The following is an 18,859-nucleotide window of genomic DNA, read 5'->3' on the forward strand; positions in this document are numbered from 1 at the left end:
TTTCTTTATACCTTGATAGATCATATATAAATATAACCAAGACCTCACTGATGAACGCAAACAGATAATACATTTTCTTGCAAATTCAATTAATATTTAGCTAAAAGAAAATTCAAACGAAAACTGTAACAAACCAATCATAACAGTTAGGAAAATATATTAGAACTGAATTATGGTGTCAAAGGCACGCTGAACAGCAAAATCTCCTATAAATACCGAAACTCCATGCAGGCAAATGTAGAAGCTTAACTCACAAGTAAAGTAAACAAAAAAAAAGATATGGGTCCAACCTCTCTTCTCTCCTTCTTTTTCACATTCTTGACCCTCTTCCATGGCTTCACTGCTCAGCAGTGGCCTAACGAGTGCCAGCTCGATCAACTCAATGCACTCGAGCCGAGTCAGATCATCAGGAGCGAGGGTGGTCGCATCGAGGCGTGGGACCACCATGCACCTCAGCTCCGTTGCTCTGGCTTCGCCTTTGAGCGTTTCGTCATTGAGCCTCAGGGTCTTTACTTGCCAACTTTCTTGAACGCCGGCAAACTCACGTTTGTCGTTCACGGTGCGTTTCCTTTAGCTAATAAATCGTCGATTCACATATTAAATTATACTGTGTTACCAGATTTTCTGTATGTTTTTTTTATTCATATAGTTTTCTGTTTCATGAGCACTCTAATTTTTATATTTTACATTTTAAAAATATGTTTTGAATATATGTTTGTTCTGTTATAATAAAACAGGACAAGGTCTAATGGGAAGAGTGATTCCTGGATGCGCCGAGACTTTCATGGACTCTCCAGTATTTGGCCAGGGCCAGGGACAAGGTCAAGGTCAAGGTCAAGGTCAAGGTCAAAGCGAGGGTGGTCAAGGTCAGGGTTTCCGTGACATGCACCAGAAAGTAGAGCACCTTCGGTGCGGTGACACCATAGCGACACCAGCTGGTGTGGCCCAATGGGTCTACAACAATGGAAATGAGCCTCTCATTCTTGTTTCAGCCGCTGATATCGCCAACAACCAGAACCAGCTTGACCGCAACCTCAGAGTAAGTATTAACAGAAAAAAAAAAGAAACAGAGGACTATTTCTTCCTCTCCTTAGGAGTGAATTTTTCGGTTTGTGTGGTTAGACTATATATCAAGTTGGAACTAGAATTTATTTGATAAACATATTATTTCATAACAAAAACAATATTTCATTTTTAATGTAAAAAAAAAACAATATTTCATTTTATGTTGGAAACGGGAAACTGTAGGACTCTCAAACCTAAAATGAATATGGTTTTTGGGTTCGTTTGTATATTTACTTTTGTTTGCAATAAACAAACATTGACCAACACTCTCTAAAAATATTTAGAATATATTAATTATAATTTTTTTTTTTGGTAATCATATTAATTATAATTTGTTTATCATTATCATTTAGTTTAAACATCGATCTATTTTTCTTAGTTTATTCCCTTTAATTCGATTTAAAATTGATAAACTCCACAAGATTTTAAATCTTCAGTCTTAATCATATTTTATGTTTAACTGCAGCCGTTTTTGTTAGCCGGAAACAACCCACAAGGACAGCAATGGCTACAAGGCCGCCAGCAACAGAAACAAAACAACATCTTCAACGGCTTCGCACCTGAGATCTTGGCTCAAGCATTTAAAATCCCTGTCGAGACTGCTCAAAAGCTCCAGAACCAGCAAGTCAACCGTGGCAACATCGTCAAGGTCCAAGGTCATTTCGGCGTCATTAGACCACCCTTGAGACAAGGCCAAGGCCAAGGCGGTCAGCAACCACAGGAAGAAGGTAATGGTTTGGAGGAGACTTTCTGCTCGATGAGATGCACCGAAAACCTCGATGACCCGTCGGATGCTGACGTGTACAAGCCATCGCTCGGATACATTAGCACACTCAACAGCTACAATCTCCCTATCCTCAGATTCCTCCGCCTTAGCGCTCTTCGTGGCTCCATCCGTAACGTAACCTCCACGAAACTTTTATTTAAAATTTTGTGCTGACATGTTAAGAAAATTTTAATTTGACAATTTGGATAAATAACGCAGAACGCTATGGTGCTGCCGCAATGGAACGTGAACGCAAACGCCGCACTCTACGTGACAAACGGGAAGGCTCATTTACAGATTGTGAACGACAACGGGCAAAGAGTGTTCGACCAAGAGATCTCTAAGGGACAGTTAATTGTCGTGCCACAAGGCTTCGCGGTCGTGAAACGTGCCACAAGCCAACAGTTCCAGTGGATCGAATTCAAGAGCCACGACAACGCACAGATCAACACACTCGCCGGACGTACCTCAGTCATGAGAGGTTTACCACTCGAGGTTATATCCAATGGGTATCAGATCTCACCCCAAGAAGCTAGACGTGTTAAGTTTAACACCCTTGAGACAACATTGACTCATAGCAGTGGTCCTATGGGCTATGGAGTGCCTAGGGTCGAGGCTTGAAGTATGAGTTAGTGACGGAACAGCGTCTGAATGTTCGGTTTTGTACGGTTTGTGATAAAAAATAATGTACAAAAGAAGTTCGACGCTTTAAGGCAACTGTTTTGTTTTTGAGTTTTTAAGGACGCCTAGTGTACAACAACGAACGTCGTATATAGAAGCGATCGTAGTTGACACGGGCATGTAACACTTTGCTGAATAAAATCATAATTAGACTTTTTCTCCTCTAATTTATATATCTTTGCTAATCATGACGAGGTGCAACAAAATCATAATTAGTCTCTTAAGCTTTTGCTTCTTAGCATAATTTCTCTTAAGCTTTTGCTTCTTATGATGTAGCTAAATTTTCCAGTCTATGAAATAAATAAGGATACAACGTTTTAGTTTATTTCCACCACAAGTGTTGAGAGTAAACAGATCCAAATGTAATAAGGTTCGTTTATTTCCACCACAAGTGTTGAGAGTAAACAGATGCAAAAGTAATAAGTTTTCTTCAGGCTAAAATGGTAATACAGGACAAACGAGAAACATTTTTTTCAGAGGAAGTCTTTCATCGGGTCATCGTAGTGAACTCTCTTCATTCTGTAAGCTTCCATTTCTTCCAGTGTCACCTGCGATTAAATGTGAGATTTTGGTTAGCAACCGTTCAAATTTAAGTATATGATTCGATGCTATTAGAGTGATCAGATGAGTGATAAGATCATTACATCGTTGGTGTGTTTGACATTGTATTTGCGCTTCCTCTCATCTTTTTCTTCTCTCTTACGCTCATCCTCCTGCACTTATTGTATACGTATCAGATACGTCTGCAAGACATAAAAACGTCTTGACAGAAGAGAAATATGGACAGAGTCTACGGCCTTCTTACCTTTTTCAGAGCATTAGCAAGTGCCTCCTCGTTCAATTCCAAATCTTCAGGAACATCGGTTCCCCAAGTGGCCATCTTCTTCTCTTCAACCTTCTTTGGGCTCTCTGATCACCAAAATAACATTCATTGTTTTGTTAGCACAGGCGTACAAACAAAACCAAAAATGTATGCAAGCAAACAAAATCAAACAACACAAACCTTCACATGCTTCTTTGCGAGCAATATTAGCCTTCATCAGATCAAGGGAAGCCTCTGCAGCCTCAATACCAGCAGAGCCTGTGCAGTAACTATTGCGAATCGTCTGCTGGCAACATCTATATCCCCATTGATGGTCTTTCCACCACGAGCCCCAAACACTAGTGTGATTGTTAGTAAGAACATCTTCCTCGTATTTGCTCTTTGGCAGTATAACCTCCTGTGTACAAAAACATGTATTAAGAATGAAATTTATTCAACACAAAGGCACAAAATACCACATGATGAGAAGGCAATTATCATAAACCGTACCTGTCCCTTTATAATCCTCCCTGCTCGGTCATATTCAACTTGTCTTTCGCTCTGTCCAAGCAAAAGCTCCATTGGAATTTCATCTTCTGTAGATGCATTCCCATACTTTTCCATGATTGTGTCCTTTGTCTGAGTCTTCAGTTTGTCCTTTGCAACCTTGAAATTCTTGTAGAGTAGCTCAGCTTGGGATGGAGCAGCTTGCATATGCATGTCCTGTCCCTTGTCAAATGCTTCCCATGAGTGGATGTTCATCTGTTTGAACTCTAAAGCTTGGCCACTGTTTCTGTACTGATTATCTCCCTGGATAGATGGTAAGCAGAAATATAGTTAGTATCTTGGATTATCAGAATATGAGATACAATAACGATGAACTACAACTAACCAAATAAAATTTATCATTGGGATCTGCATCTGGAAGTGGGTCTTCACGCATGGATCGCGTTTTAGGGTCATAATGAGCCGAATTGATATCAAGGTTCAACAGGTATTTTGCTGTGTCTTCTCTGATACGCAGATTTCTGAAATTAAGAAAAGGTTAAATCATTAGTACATAAAATAAAAAACACCCAAAAACATTTGATAACATTGATATTCTGTAGTTGGAGGAAAAGAGTAGACCATACCTTACAGTTCCTGTACTACCACCACCAGTTGTTCGAACACGTTTCTCAACCTTTGCAAAGTCCATCTGCCTGCTCTCATCAACCTTAGCTTCATCGACCCTCAAGTCATCTTCTTCTTCGTCACCATCACTGGTTGCAGCATCATTACCTTCCTGGTTATTGTTCTTGTCCTCTAGTTTCTTAATCTGCTGCTCCTTGAGATACTTCTTCCGTGCATCCTCTTTTGCTTCATAAAGGTCTATCACACGGTGGTAGGTTGAAGTATCGTACCCATTCCATCTGTCCCTCTTGCCGTCATAGTCGAGTTCAAAACTCTCGATTTTTTCATCAGGTGCAATGTTCTTGTTCGTGTACTTCGCTCCAATCTTGCGAGGTCTATCCATACACGCCTTTGCAGTATGCGTCATCGCACCACAGCTTTAAAAAAAAAAAGAGAAAAGTTAGAAACTGAAACAAAATTCAAAACTAAAAGAGCAAGTTTTTACATCTGTAAATACAACCAAAGTTTCAAAATCAGAGAAAGACATTTACTTTTGACATGCTCCCTTGCGGTACTTTTCAGCTTGGTAGATCTTTGCACCTCTGTCATACCATGACTTAGTGTAATTGGGATCACTCTTCCATTTCCTTTGATGCTTCAGACTCGGCTTCTCAGAGTTGAGATACCATGGAGCAGAGGACATGTACTGGGGAATGTGAGGATTGATTTCCTTTCCATCCTCATCTACCTCAGCTGGTGCAAGCCCAGCTTTACGAGCCTCCTCTAACTCGATTTGCTTCCTATGGTCTTCCCTAGACTTGAAAGCAACTGCAAGAAAAGAAAAAAACCATCAACATGTCAGAACAACCATTCAAGGAACTTCAAACAAAATTGACAAGACTGGTGTAATTAGCCAAAATCAAAACCAGTAGAACTACAAGAAACCCTAAATCAGAGAACTTATCATCAAAACTAACCTAACAACCACCAAATCTAAAAAAATAAATCAGAGATTCTAAATCAAACTCTAATTTAAGAAATCGTAAACTGGATCTAACAAAAACCATACGAGAAGGGTACCAATGATACGAGAACTCCTAACCCTAAATTTCTGATTACAAAAATACGAAATCAGATTATCAGAACCCAGATTCATGCCACCAAAGGGAAAATACGCAACCAAATCAAGAGCACAGCTTCAATTAGATCTATCGGAATCGTAGAAGAAGAAAAAAAGCTAAATGAAATCGGTACCTGAAGCCGTCGCCATGGTTATCGAATGTGTTTATCTTTCGACTCCGAGGCAACAAGAGATATAAAAGTGCGAGGTTGATAAACCAAAAAATCACAAAACGACATCGTTTTGCAAGTAGCGGTTTATATTTTAACATAAGGCGGTGGTGCACTACTAACCGGCATCGGTTTGAGATTAAGTTGATTATTTTTTTTTGGTAGGGATTAAGTTGATTATTATGATTAGAGCAATTAATTAAATATCTTAAGGATAATTCATCAATTAAATTCTAAATTAAATAAAAAAAGGTTCGTATTCGCTTCAAAAGTCCGCAACGATTCGTCAAAAGTTTCACACACGTCTCTCTCCATAACTCTCGTCTTCTCTCATCAGAGGTCACAGAGATTTTCATCTCCGAGAATTGAATCCAATGTCGTTCGAGGAGCAACAAGGCGTGGAGGAGGAGGAGACATTCGAGCACACACTCCTCGTGGTGCGCGAGGTCTCCGTATACAAGATCCCGCCGCGAACCACGTCCGGCGGATACAAGTGCGGCGAGTGGCTCCAGTCCGATAAGATCTGGTCCGGCAGGCTCCGCGTCGTGTCCTGCAAGGACCGGTGCGAGATCCGGCTCGAGGACTCGAGCTCCGGCGACCTGTTCGCGGCGTGTTTCGTGGATCCGGAGAGGAGAGAGAACTCCGTGGAGCCGTCGCTCGACTCGTCGAGGTACTTCGTGCTCAGGATCGGCGACGGGCGCGGGAAGCACGCGTTTATCGGGCTGGGGTTCGCGGAGAGGAACGAGGCGTTCGATTTCAACGTGGCGCTGTCGGATCACGAGAAGTATGTGAGGAGGGAGAAGGAGAAGGAGAGTGGGGAGACGAGTGAGAGCGACGATCACATTGATATCCATCCCGCTGTTAATCACAGATTGAAGGTACACACATACACCGATCTGTGTTCATAAGCTTTCCTAGTTAAGATAAACTAATAAATTTTAATGTGAAAGTGATTCGTTCAGATGCGTCAAGTAGATCTGCTCTTGTTCGTATCGTCGTTGGAGTTGTTCGATGCGTTGTTTGCAATGAGATTAGAAACAATGAGATTGATCACAGAGAGAATTTGATTATTAGTGTAATTGGTGTTTAGATTGCCTGTAATGTTATGGTTCGTGCAGATATTATAATGAGTAATCTTGTCACCGTGTGTGTTGGTGATTTCTGATCTCTGAGTCTCTGATCAATACTTTGTTGCACAAACGAGCGAATGTCCCACTTTTGAATCTTCATACTGATCATGAACGACCAGATCCTTAGGCTATAGTCTTTATTTCAAAGAAAAAAAAAGAATAGTTTTTTCTGCAAAAGTTCTCATTTTTGCTTGTTGTGTCTTCATTTAATGGTTCAGGATCACAAGTTTGTTCTAGCATTTGTTCTTGCTAGTAGATAGTGTGACCTTTTGATTTTGTTGAGTTCATGCTCATATTAGTTCATCTGCTTTTGAAACTTAACTTGTTTTTGATGGGTTTGAAGGAAGGTGAAACCATAAGAATCAACGTGAAGGCCAAATCAACAACAAGTGGAACTGGGATGCTCTCAGCTGCTCTCTCAGGGAACGGGAAGCCTAAACCTCTAGCACTTGCTCCACCACCAAATGCTGCTATAAAACTCAGGTCTCCTTTACCGCCTCCACCAAATGATCCTGTCGCTTCAAGGATTGCTGCATCTGACGGTTCTTCTAAGGAACCAACGGATAACACAAGACGCAGGAACGATCCTCTGTCTGATCTATCTCAGCTCAAGGTAAGCAAAACCTTTTTTGTCTTAATAGCATCTTAACTCAACCAAAAAAACGAGATTTGAACCCACTGAATCCCTTCATTTTGGTGTGTACTCGCTCTGCAGAAGAATCTTCCTTCAACAAAGGGATCATCAGGACCGACAGGAGCTGCAGGTTGGGCAGCTTTCTGATCCACAAAGGAGTGTGAAATCTAAGGTCTTGGACCCGTCCGGCTTCATCTTCTTGTGACTTGAGAGCAAGAGACATTAGAGGCAAGACACTAGACACCAAGACAAACAGCAACCTTGAGTTTTTTTCAAATATTATGTATGTTTATTGGTAAATTTGATGTGTGTTTTCGTTGTTATCCCAACACTCCCTGTTGTAATATCTTTTTTTTTCTTTTTCAAATCATCTTTGTTACATTTGCTGAATCTCTAGATTTTAATATCTTTTCAAATGAGAAGATTGTTACATGTTCCAAATTGGAGAAAAATTACAAGTATAAATAAACAAACACCGACTGATTAGTCTGTGCCTAGGAGCTGCATCATGGCTTTAACCGGTGTTAATGTTGGTTAGTCATCCAATTGATAGTTAGCCAAGTCAACCGGCCAATGTTCTGCTAACCAGTCGTTAAGTCTCTCCAACGGCCGGTTTTTCCTGAACCGGGTGTTTTGGTAAAATAACTTCTAGAATCTCCGGTTAAATCATAAACCTTGTTTTCCATATATCATTAGCCCTTTCGATTCAGTTTATCGGGGGAGGAGGAGAAGTCTCCAGCGCCTTCGTCACCACCCTCACCGCCACTGATTCCAGATCTTCATTTCCGATTTAGGTATGTATGCGTTTGCTCGTCTCTGTAGGCTGTTTCTTTGGCTCGATAGTTTCGCTTAGGTTGCTACCTTACTGGTGGTGGAAGTTGTTCACCAAGGAGCTTTTATTTTTTCGCTTAGCTGAATCGCGTAATCTGGATTGGTTTTCTCGGGAATTGAGTACCGCATGAGTGTTTCTGATTCCGCTGGTTTCTGTTAATTCTATATGCTTCAGTCTCGATATTTGAACTCACGAGGGGGTTTAGATGTTCGTTTCGAAGGAATCTCTTTGAATAGTTTTCTAAAATTGCAAATTAAAGATATGAGAGGCTGACTATATGTTGTTATCTTTGGACAGTGGGGAACTTGTCAAATATGGGTTCTCATGGTAAGAGTAGCAGAGAGAGATACGCGAAGCAGAAGAAGCGGAGAGATGAATCCTCCGAGTCTTACTCTTCTGACTCGGACGGTTCAGATGATTTGTCCCCGCCCAGGAGTTCCAGGAGGAGAAAAGGCAGCAGTCGTCGACGCCATTACTCAAGTGATGATGATTCCTCTGATAGCGATGGTGGACGGAAGAGTCGGAAGAGAACTTCGTTTAAGAAGCCCTCCGAGGAAGAGATCAAGGAGTATATGGCCAGAAAGGCCCAGAAGAAGGTTTTTTCTTCTTGTTATATGTTACTTTGTTTTGTCAAACTCTTCTGTGCGTTGGAACGTGTTGCTAATTTTTTTGCTATTTGTTTTATTCTTTGTAGGCATTACGTGCAGCCAAAAAACTGAAGACTCAGTCGGTGTCTGGGTACTCCAATGATTCAAACCCGTTTGGGGATTCTAATCTCACTGAGACGTAAGTGAAATCACTTTTTTAAGAAAATGGTTGATGATTAGAATTGGAGAATAGGATGTAGGAGGATTATAGAGTGTAGAAGCTCATTCCTAGCTGTAATCAAGTACATAATAATTATAGGGTACAGCTTCCTTTTTTTTCCGTTCGTTCTATATGTGAACATTGGCTGTTAAAGTTAGTTATCTTGATTTCGTGTAATAGATTTATACTTGTGAGTAACCTGGTTTTGAAGAGTGCAATTCTCATGGCATGAAAATCTATTAATTTCAGATTTGTGTGGCGAAAGAAAATTGAAAAAGATGTTCATCATGGAGTGCCGTTGGAGGAATTTTCCGTTAAAGCTGAGAAGAGAAGACGGGTGGAAAGGATGGTAAGCACAATAAGCATTCTTGGTTACAAAATAAAACAGAGGAGAGGAGATATTTATGTTCTCGATGCTTTTAACTATGTGTTATTTTGTATGGTGGAATGATATTTCGGGTCTGTGAGTTAATCACTTTGGTTGAATGTGCAGACAGAGGTTGAAAAGGTTAAGAAGAGGAGAGAAGAGAGAGCAGTGGAGAAAGCTCGACACGAGGAAGAAATGGTATGTTGACAATATATGGAAGCCTATCTCTTTCAGAAAATCATTTCGCCCAGGAGGATGCATACAATTGAATTTACTAACCAACTAGCTTTCTGATTTGGTTATTACTGTCTAGCTATCGACTTAAAAATGTTATTCTCTGCAGGCACTATTGGCTAGAGAACGTGCACGAGCTGAGTTTCAAGATTGGGAGAAGAAGGAGGATGAGGTATAACTGCGTTTTCTCTGTTTTTGCAATTAATCCTCTTGAATATTAGCTTGGCGTATTCCTTGATATGTATGTTTGATCTGTAGTTCCATTTCGATCAAAGCAAGGTGAGGTCAGAAATCAGATTGCGTGAAGGACGACTGAAGCCAATTGACGTCCTCTGTAAGCACCTGGATGGTTCCGATGATATGGATATCGAGCTCAGTGAACCTTACATGGTTTTCAAGGTATTTACAAAGATGATGCTAGATGGTAAAACCATATTGTGTTCAAGTATGATAGAGCTTTTTCACTTCGGTCCTTTAGTGAACAATGAGAGTATTGTTGTGACGCCTTTTACTAAAATTAACGTACTCTTGATATGTATAATGCAGGGACTCACTGTTAAAGATATGGAAGAGCTTCGTGATGATATCAAAATGTATCTGGATTCAGATCGGGCAACTCCAACACGCGTACAGTATTGGGAGGTATATCTTCAACGAGTCTCAGTTTTGGCATTCGAGGTGGTTCGTAGGTTTGAAGTGATTGTGCATGTGTGGAATTTTGATATCTTCTATGGACCCAATGTTGACTCTTTTTGATGGGTACAGTACATACATGATGCATTCGAGTAAACTTGTGTACTTAATACCATTGAAATTTTCCAGGCACTTATTGTGGTATGCGACTGGGAGTTGGCTGAAGCTCGTAAAAGGGATGCTTTGGGTCGAGCTAGAGTTAGAGGGGAGGAACCTCCTGCAGAATTGCTTGCTCAAGAGAGGGGACTACACGCTGGTGTTGAAGCTGACGTGAGGAAACTTCTTGATGGGAAAACCCACTCGGAGCTTGTGGAACTGCAGTTGGACATCGAGTCCCAGCTGCGTTCCGGGTCAGCAAAAGTAGTGGAGTATTGGGAAGCGGTTCTTAAACGCCTCGATATATACAAGGCAAAGGTATTTATTATTTTGCGGATGATCTTGAGGTGTTAGATTTTCTAAACAGAGGATCTATCTTTTGCATACTCACTGACTATCTTGATGTTCTAATAGGCTTGCTTGAAGGAAATACACGCTGAGATGCTGAGGAGACATTTACATCGCCTCGAGCAACGTTCAGAGAATGAAGAAGTTGATCATCGCTTATCACCCGTGGTGGAAGGAAACGAGGAAGAGATAAACGATATGAGTCTTACAGATGAAGAAGCATTCTCCCCCGAGCCTATTGCGGAGGAAGAAGAAGCTGATATGGCAGCAGAAGCGGCTGGTTCGTTTTCGCCAGAGCTTATGCGTGGTGATGATCGTGAAGAAGCAATCGATCCTGAGGAAGACAAGAAGCTACTGGTACACTTCAAGAGTTCCTACAATCAACTTTTCCCCATGAATTGTTGTCGTTGATACTTTTTCTGAGCTAAAATATAACTGTTACTATAACAGGAACTGAAACGAATGATTGTGTTGGAGAAACAAAAGAAACGGATCGAAGAAGCTATGGTCTCAAAACCAGCACCTGTGGAAGATAACTTGGAGTTTAAAGCAATGAAAGCAATGGGACCAATGGATGAAGGTGATGCTGTATTTGGCACTAGTGCTGAAGTGAACCTTGACTCCGAGGTACCCCTATTTCTCACTATTACTAATCTTCTCTGTTCTTCCCGGAGTGGAAATATTGATAAAATCTTCTTCTCCTTATAGGTATACTGGTGGCATGACAAGTACCGGCCAAGAAAACCGAAGTACTTCAACCGAGTTCACACAGGTTACGAGTGGAATAAGTATAACCAAACGCACTATGATCACGATAACCCGCCTCCAAAAACCGTTCAAGGGTACAAGTTTAACATCTTCTATCCAGATTTAGTAGATAAGATCAAGGCTCCCACGTACACTATAGAAAAAGATGGGACTAGCTCCGAAACTTGTATGATCCGGTTTCATGCTGGTCCGCCTTATGAAGACATTGTGAGTACTCCGAACCCTCACCTCTGTATTTGTTTTCCAGCATCACCTCTCTGTGTTATCGTGGTGATCAATTTGTTTTTTTTTTCAGGCGTTCCGGATTGTGAACAAAGAATGGGAGTATTCTCACAAGAAAGGTTTTAAGTGCACATTTGAGCGTGGGATTTTGCACCTGTACTTCAACTTTAAACGACATCGGTACAGGCGATAAACTGATCGGAGTTTGGCCGAAGAATACGATGTTCGCAGTTTATTAAGCCTTGTCCGTTCAAAATGGCAATACATACTCTTGATCTTGGGAACCAGATATGAATCAAGAATATGTACTATGCTACACTATTTTCATTGAAAACTGATTATCAAACATAACAGAAGAGAGAAAGAGTGGTCTCAAAATGTTAGGTGTAATGATGATTACTAACAAAATGTGATGTTGATGATTGGAACAATTCTGGAGCCGGTGTGAATCGGTGAGTCCATTAGTTTATGTAGAAAAGTGGGTGTAGACATGAATGTGATAGGTTGCTCAAAAAAAAAAAAAGAGACATGAATGTGATATCATATATCTGGTTGCCGACGAGGGACGAAGAGAGTTATGTCGTGAAGTTTGTTTAGGTTGAGATCTCAACATCATAATGCTTATAAAAAGATTCTGTTGGTAACTTAAGTAGTGGAGTAGAAGATATTATTTAATCCGACTTTCATTTCCTTTTCATCTCCACTTCGATGTCTCTTTTTCTCCAAACTCCACCACCCCAAAGACAAAAATAATTATAACATATATATATATATTACGATTTAGATATGTCACTTAGGGCCTGACTGGTGTAACCGCAGCGGTTGCAGTTGCGGTTGCGGGAGTTTGCGGGTGTGGGTGGTTGCGGTTTTAAGCATTTTTAGAGATTTGTACGACTGGTATAACTGTTAGAAATTGTTGCGTTTGCGGGACTCTTATGACTGGTAAACTACCAAACGCAACATCTGTTAAATAATAATTTAACAATATTTACATTTTATGTAATTATAAAAATATTAAAAATCATAATAATATGATAAGTATAAAATTTATATTTATAAAATCATATTATTCAATTTTAAAAATTTATAGAAAATATTTTAGTTTTGAATTTTTATAATATAAATTGAAATATAATATGAATATATTTTACAATTTCTATTATTTCAATTGAAAATTTTTATTGGATATTTTTAGTATTATTTTTATTTATTCTGTTTTTAAAGAAAAAAAATTTACCCTCCCGCAACCGCCCGCAACCGGAAACGCTAGCTAGAACCAGCTTTTGATTTTAAGAGGTTCGGAGCGGTTTGAAGCGATTTGTAGCGTTTTCTGTGATTGTTTTGAAACGCCAACAACCGCTATAAACCGCAAAAGCTGCGTTTGCGGGTGGTAGCGGGAAAACCAGTCAGCACCTTAGTATATGCTGGTTTATTCGTATACTCATTATACAGTGAGAGTTTTCAGTCTCACTAAACCAGTAAACCAGAGTCCAAATACATGCAACTAAACTGAATCGAATGTGATGTATAATAGTGTTAGGGTATCTTCGTCTTCACTTCAAATTTTACTTGAAAATAAATGGAATAATTTTTTATTTTTTGTTCATTGTTTCAGTTTCCAATTCATTTTACAGTAAATTATAGAATGAGAATAGAAATGCTGTTACAATATAAGATTTATCTGAAGTTTATAGACTTTACACAAGCATATCACCAAACCGCAAAGTGACACCTAATAATTAGACCAATAAAAACCATTCTTTGTTTCATTTTAGTTAGTAAATAAACTAACATAACAAGTTTTCCATATTTATAACAACCATTCATGTGTTAATGAAGCTTTTTGAAAATGAAAAATTAGTGCGTAAAAGGAGTAGAGACAACCACTAAATTAAATGATGATCATCAACATCAGTACCATTTGTAAACAATTTCCTATACATACAACTAATTAAATATACCAACAAAATAACCTACTAAAAATGGAGAATATAAGACGGAGTTTGCGCTGTATTATTTCTTATATAAACAAATCTCACATCTTCTACATGATCAGATCGCTTTCGAAACTTCTACGGTAACGCGACGTTTTCTATTTTTTTTTTTCCCTTTCCGATTGTTTTATTTTTCTAGGCAACCGTATCTTTATCTCCGATCTTTTTGCTTCTTTCTAAATTTCAGATACGATGAACGTAGGTACGTTGAATCTCTTACAGTAAAAAAAACTCTTGAGATCGGTTTCATTCGTTCAAGGGTTTTGTTACATCTCAACTTGTCATAACCATGATTTTTATTTTGTTTTAGTTTCGTCTTTTTTTTGCAGTTTTAAATATTAGGGTTTTTTTTTTTAATTTTTAGATTAATAGTTTATGGTGAGAAGAGAGGAGAACATTATGGATTCTGCAAGAAGTTGGTTTCACAAGTTTCAACCTCGAGACAAGCCTCGTAAAAAAGATATGCTCTCCGGTAGCACTTACGGCGGAGGAACAGAAACCACAGTCCCCGGCGGAGGAAATGAAACTGACACGGCGGCTAAGCTTCCTCCACTAGGCGGAGACGGAGAAGCACTCTCCAGTACAACCAAACAGAAAGTTGCGGCAGCCAAACAGTACATTGAGAATCATTACAAGGAACAGATGAAGAATCTTAACGAGAGGAAAGAGAGGTATATATATATAGTATACAACATGTATATATATTAAAACATATTAAGTCTTGGTGGGTTTATTTATTTATTTATTTAAATATGGCAGACGAACAACGCTTGAGAAGAAACTAGCAGATGCAGAAGTATGTGAAGAAGATCAAAACAATCTTTTGAAGTTTCTTGAGAAGAAAGAAACAGAGTACATGAGACTCCAAAGACATAAGATGGGTGCTGATGATTTCGAACTCTTAACCATGATTGGTAAAGGAGCTTTTGGTGAGGTTCGAGTTTGTAGAGAGAAGAACACTGGTCATGTTTTTGCTATGAAGAAGCTCAAAAAGTCAGAAATGCTACGGCGAGGCCAGGTTATACATAATGTTTTAATTTCGTTTATTCGTGGTTTTATTCATAGGCTTTTTGAATCATTTTGTTTTGTAGGTGGAGCATGTAAAATCAGAGAGGAATCTATTAGCAGAAGTAGATAGTAACTGTATAGTGAAACTATACTGTTCATTTCAAGACGATGCCTATCTTTACCTGATAATGGAGTATTTGCCCGGGGGCGATATGATGACTCTTCTGATGAGGAAAGACACTTTAAGTGAAGATGAAGCTAGATTCTATGCTGCTGAAACTGTTCTGGCTATTGAATCTATTCATAAACGCAATTATATCCACAGGTTTATATTGGATCATTTTTTATTACTGATCACAAAGAAGGTGTATGTGTGTTTTGAGATGTTTTGTTGTTGTTGAGACAGGGATATAAAGCCGGATAATCTGTTGCTTGATAGAATTGGACATTTGAGGTTGTCTGATTTTGGACTATGTAAGCCGTTGGATTGTAGTGTCATTGAAGGTGAAGATTTTTCCAGAGGAGGTGTAGGGAGAGAAGATATCACATCAACAGCTCCTAAACGCTCGCAGCAAGAGCAGTTACAACATTGGCAAAAGAATCGAAGAATGCTTGTATGTACCATACACTCCTCTTTGACCCACTTTTGCTAATATGTAAAAGAAAATTACAAATATAAATAAATATCATATAATATATATTTAATTAGAAGGTTTTTTATATGGTGTGTAACATGTAGTTGTTCTTGGTGTAAACACTTGCAGGCTTACTCAACCGTTGGTACACCAGACTACATTGCACCTGAAGTCTTATTAAAGAAAGGATACGGCATGGAATGTGACTGGTACGTCCACACGTGCCTAATTACATTATTTTAGTTTTAAATTTTCAAGTCTTTGAAAAGTAGTATAACTTTTTTTGCAGGTGGTCACTAGGAGCAATAATGTACGAGATGCTTGTTGGGTATCCACCGTTTTACGCCGACGACCCAATGTCTACTTGTAGAAAGGTTTCAAATATCTCTAACTAAAGCATTTATTTGATTTTTTCGGTTAATATCATTTATTTTTTAGTTAAACTAGTGATTCTATATAAAACCAGATAGTGAATTGGAAAACACATTTGAAATTCCCTGAAGAAGCAAGGCTATCACGGGAGGCTAAAGATCTCGTTGGTAAGCTTTTGTGTAACGTCAACCAACGACTCGGTGCCTCTCAAATTAAGGTATCATTCTCTTATCTTTTTCCTTCTATAGTATAGTTCAAGTTGAAGTGTAGAATACAACACATAATAATTAATAAGTCGAACTGAACTACTCCACAAAATGTCAGTCCCATCCATGGTTCGAAGGTGTTGAATGGGAAAAGATTTACCAAATGGAAGCCGCTTATATCCCTGAGGTCAACGATGATTTGGATACTCAAAACTTTGAGAAGTTCGATGAGGTTTTTATTTTATCCTTTTTGCATTTTCCAAAGCTGTATATATTCCTTGGAATTTTTATATATTTTAATTTTGTGTATGTTTAGGAGGATCATCAAACTCAAACAGCCTCCTCCAAAACAGGACCATGGAGAAAAGTAAGTGGAGTTAATTACCTTTCCTTTTAAATTCATTGACATGCATCAAGCTTGATGGCAACGCAATGACAACAATATTACATATTACTAAGGCTATATATCATAATCGAATTATTAATTTGTTAATATCTTTTTAAAAAAGTTATGGAGAATACTTTGACTTTTAACATATCAATTAATAACACAAGAACTTCGTAATTTCACTTGCACTCTTTCTCTTTATTTTTTATTTTATTTTTGTTTCTGTAGATGTTATCTTCAAAAGACATAAACTTTGTTGGCTACACATACAAAAACTTCGAAATCGTGAACGATTATCAAGTACCTGGGATAGGTACGTACTTCATATTTTAACATATTAAATTCTTTAAATAATTCGTGATTAGCAGCCTAACACTAACTAATGAAATTGTTTATTTATTTTCAAATTCCAGCGGAACTGAAGAAGAAAGAGACAAAACCAAAGAGACCATCCGTTAGGTCACTATTCGGTACGTGAAAATCTCTCATGCAACCAAAACGCTCACATCCACTTATATATTATTCATAACCCTAATAACTGGGTTTAACGTGTGTGACAATTTAACAGAGAGCGAATCATCAGAGTCGTCGTCAGAAACGGTGGCTGGTACGGAGAAACATACAATAAACCGATGTTTCTCGAATCCGACCTCTCGTGAAATTGAACGCAAGCTGAAACGTCAGGAGTCTAAGTAGATTAACTATCTATTTGTCCAAGAAGATTATCTATGAACACATGTGCCGAACTTAACCGGAACTATTGAATTTAAAGTTACAGTAAACCGAAATTAGTCCATGAAGATTATCTATTATACAATATGGAGATTCTTCTGAATAACTATTCTTTCTTTCACTCTCTATTTTTCTTATATTTAGCCCTAGCTAATTTGTAAGATGGATACGATCCGTATTTAATAGTTAATGTAATTAAATAACTGGTTGTTTAATTCGTTAATTAAACCCCAATCAGGTATTGATAGATTCATCGTTTTTAATTACACGCATGCAAGAGAACCAATCACTAGATATTGATACAAACACTAAAACAAGTTCTACTATCCAGTTTAGACATGTTTCACATATAAAAAAGGGGTCTCCAGTTAGACCTAAGAAACAAACATTTAAACCAAGAAAATAAAGATTGATATAAAAGAAGCACTTAAACGAGTTCAAGTCTCCAATGTGGAAACCCAACAACTAACCGGAGAGTTTAAACCGGAAATAAAATCAACTAATAAAGGAGTTACATATAAATATCATGAATCATTCATCATATCAATCTTTAGGCATGACTTGATCCGCATGTACTCCCGAGTCTTGAGGTTGAGGAACCGGTTGCAGCAGTTTTGATAGGTCTTCTTCCAGTTCTTGTAGTTTTTGCTTCATGCCTTCGTCCATATTTTGCATATTCCAATCATCCTCTGCGGCGCCATCAAAACCAAAATCATCGTCCCACGAATGATCAAGGAGAAAACTCTGTAGATCTTTTTGCAGTTGCTCTTGATCTTGTTGTTGCTCTTTCCACTCGTCTAGACTATTCAAGAGTTCATCAACGTCAAACGTATCATTATCATCTGCGCCATCAAAAGCATAATCTTCGAATGGATGATGTTCTTGGTTGTCGTTGCTCTGAAGAGTGGGTGGTGAATCTTGCTGCTGCTCATGTTGTTGATTGACGTCGTTGCCTTCGTTAAAACTTGGCATGAGTTCGTAGCCAGTCGTTATATAAGCAAGATCAGCACACATAAACGGATCTAGGTTGTAGTTGATCTCCGAAGGAGGATGTGGAAAAATACGTGAATCTTCTTGGTATTGTTGTTCTTGTTGTTGCTGATGTTGATTGAGGTAGCCACGGTCCTTCTGAGAAACAATATCTTCCAATAAATACTGTCTTTGGTTGTAGTTGCTCTGAAAAGGAGGAGGGAGAAGAGTGGATGAATCTTGTTGCTGCTCATGTTGTTGATTGGCGTCGTTAAAAGTTGGCATGAGTCCATAGCCAGTCATATCATCCTCTGCGCCATGATAACCAAGATCATCAAACGGACACGGTTCTAGGTTGTTGTTGATCGGATGTGGATAAATAGGTGAATATTCTTGCTCTTGTTGTTGTTGTTGTTGCTGATGTTGATTTAAGTAGCCACGGTCATTCTCTAGCATCATCATGTCATTCTGATAAACATTAGCTTCCAATAGATGCTGTCCTTGGTTGTAGTTGCTCCGTAAAGGAATACGTGAATCTTCTTGTTCTTCTTCTTGTTGTTGCTGATCTTGATTGACGTCTCCACCTTCGTTGTTGTCGTTGTTGTCATCAAGCTGATGAGCAGGAGGGACAAGAGGTTTGAATCTCTCGGCACTATTCAGAAGTCTGACATGACACAAGACCAAATCATGGAACTCATCACCATTCT

At 38.8% G+C, this 18,859-nt stretch overlaps 5 protein-coding genes across 6 annotated transcripts; 4 read left to right on the forward strand and 1 right to left on the reverse strand.

Moving 5' to 3' along the window:
- Nucleotides 1–265: 265 nt before the first annotated feature.
- On the forward strand, nucleotides 266–2,704 carry LOC130508301 (cruciferin CRU4). The gene is made up of 4 exons (XM_057003735.1): nucleotides 266–559; nucleotides 738–1,039; nucleotides 1,532–1,966; nucleotides 2,051–2,704. The coding sequence occupies exons 1-4, from the start codon at nucleotides 280–282 to the stop codon at nucleotides 2,450–2,452; spliced, it is 1,419 nt and encodes a 472-aa protein (XP_056859715.1). The 5' UTR covers nucleotides 266–279; the 3' UTR covers nucleotides 2,453–2,704.
- An 81-nt stretch (nucleotides 2,705–2,785) lies between these two features.
- On the reverse strand, nucleotides 2,786–5,776 carry LOC108822046 (pre-mRNA-splicing factor SLU7-A). The gene is made up of 9 exons (XM_018595057.2): nucleotides 5,682–5,776; nucleotides 4,979–5,255; nucleotides 4,448–4,864; nucleotides 4,207–4,342; nucleotides 3,825–4,124; nucleotides 3,516–3,732; nucleotides 3,318–3,421; nucleotides 3,157–3,225; nucleotides 2,786–3,060 (listed from the first exon to the last, which is right to left on the reverse strand). Exons 1-9 carry the CDS (start codon nucleotides 5,695–5,697, stop codon nucleotides 2,986–2,988), a joined length of 1,611 nt encoding a protein of 536 aa, XP_018450559.1. The 5' UTR covers nucleotides 5,698–5,776; the 3' UTR covers nucleotides 2,786–2,985.
- A 216-nt stretch (nucleotides 5,777–5,992) lies between these two features.
- On the forward strand, nucleotides 5,993–7,862 carry LOC108822048 (uncharacterized protein At1g03900). Its single transcript, XM_018595060.2, has 3 exons — nucleotides 5,993–6,595; nucleotides 7,191–7,460; nucleotides 7,563–7,862. The coding sequence occupies exons 1-3, from the start codon at nucleotides 6,092–6,094 to the stop codon at nucleotides 7,626–7,628; spliced, it is 840 nt and encodes a 279-aa protein (XP_018450562.1). The 5' UTR covers nucleotides 5,993–6,091; the 3' UTR covers nucleotides 7,629–7,862.
- Nucleotides 7,863–8,166: 304 nt separating this feature from the next.
- LOC108820074 (splicing factor Cactin) lies at nucleotides 8,167–12,335 on the forward strand. 2 transcript variants are annotated; one of them, XM_057003747.1, is made up of 13 exons: nucleotides 8,167–8,275; nucleotides 8,611–8,909; nucleotides 9,008–9,099; nucleotides 9,370–9,469; nucleotides 9,614–9,685; nucleotides 9,831–9,893; nucleotides 9,980–10,120; nucleotides 10,268–10,363; nucleotides 10,544–10,828; nucleotides 10,925–11,215; nucleotides 11,309–11,485; nucleotides 11,567–11,833; nucleotides 11,922–12,335. In XM_057003747.1, the coding sequence occupies exons 2-13, from the start codon at nucleotides 8,628–8,630 to the stop codon at nucleotides 12,039–12,041; spliced, it is 1,986 nt and encodes a 661-aa protein (XP_056859727.1). In that variant the 5' UTR covers nucleotides 8,167–8,275; nucleotides 8,611–8,627; the 3' UTR covers nucleotides 12,042–12,335. The 2 variants fall into 2 exon arrangements, with proteins under 2 accessions (XP_056859727.1, XP_056859725.1); XM_057003745.1 differs by having other exon boundaries at nucleotides 9,980–10,363.
- Nucleotides 12,336–13,914: 1,579 nt separating this feature from the next.
- On the forward strand, nucleotides 13,915–17,233 carry LOC108835417 (uncharacterized). Its single transcript, XM_018608675.2, has 13 exons — nucleotides 13,915–14,044; nucleotides 14,207–14,513; nucleotides 14,602–14,860; nucleotides 14,934–15,175; nucleotides 15,257–15,464; nucleotides 15,615–15,694; nucleotides 15,775–15,859; nucleotides 15,952–16,074; nucleotides 16,182–16,295; nucleotides 16,380–16,430; nucleotides 16,680–16,764; nucleotides 16,865–16,921; nucleotides 17,020–17,233. Exons 2-13 carry the CDS (start codon nucleotides 14,218–14,220, stop codon nucleotides 17,145–17,147), a joined length of 1,728 nt encoding a protein of 575 aa, XP_018464177.1. The 5' UTR covers nucleotides 13,915–14,044; nucleotides 14,207–14,217; the 3' UTR covers nucleotides 17,148–17,233.
- The last annotated feature ends 1,626 nt before the right edge of the window (nucleotides 17,234–18,859 follow it).

The sequence above is a fragment of the Raphanus sativus genome, chromosome 1, assembly GCF_000801105.2.
Source record: "Raphanus sativus cultivar WK10039 chromosome 1, ASM80110v3, whole genome shotgun sequence".
NCBI classification, from domain to species: domain Eukaryota; kingdom Viridiplantae; phylum Streptophyta; class Magnoliopsida; order Brassicales; family Brassicaceae; genus Raphanus; species Raphanus sativus.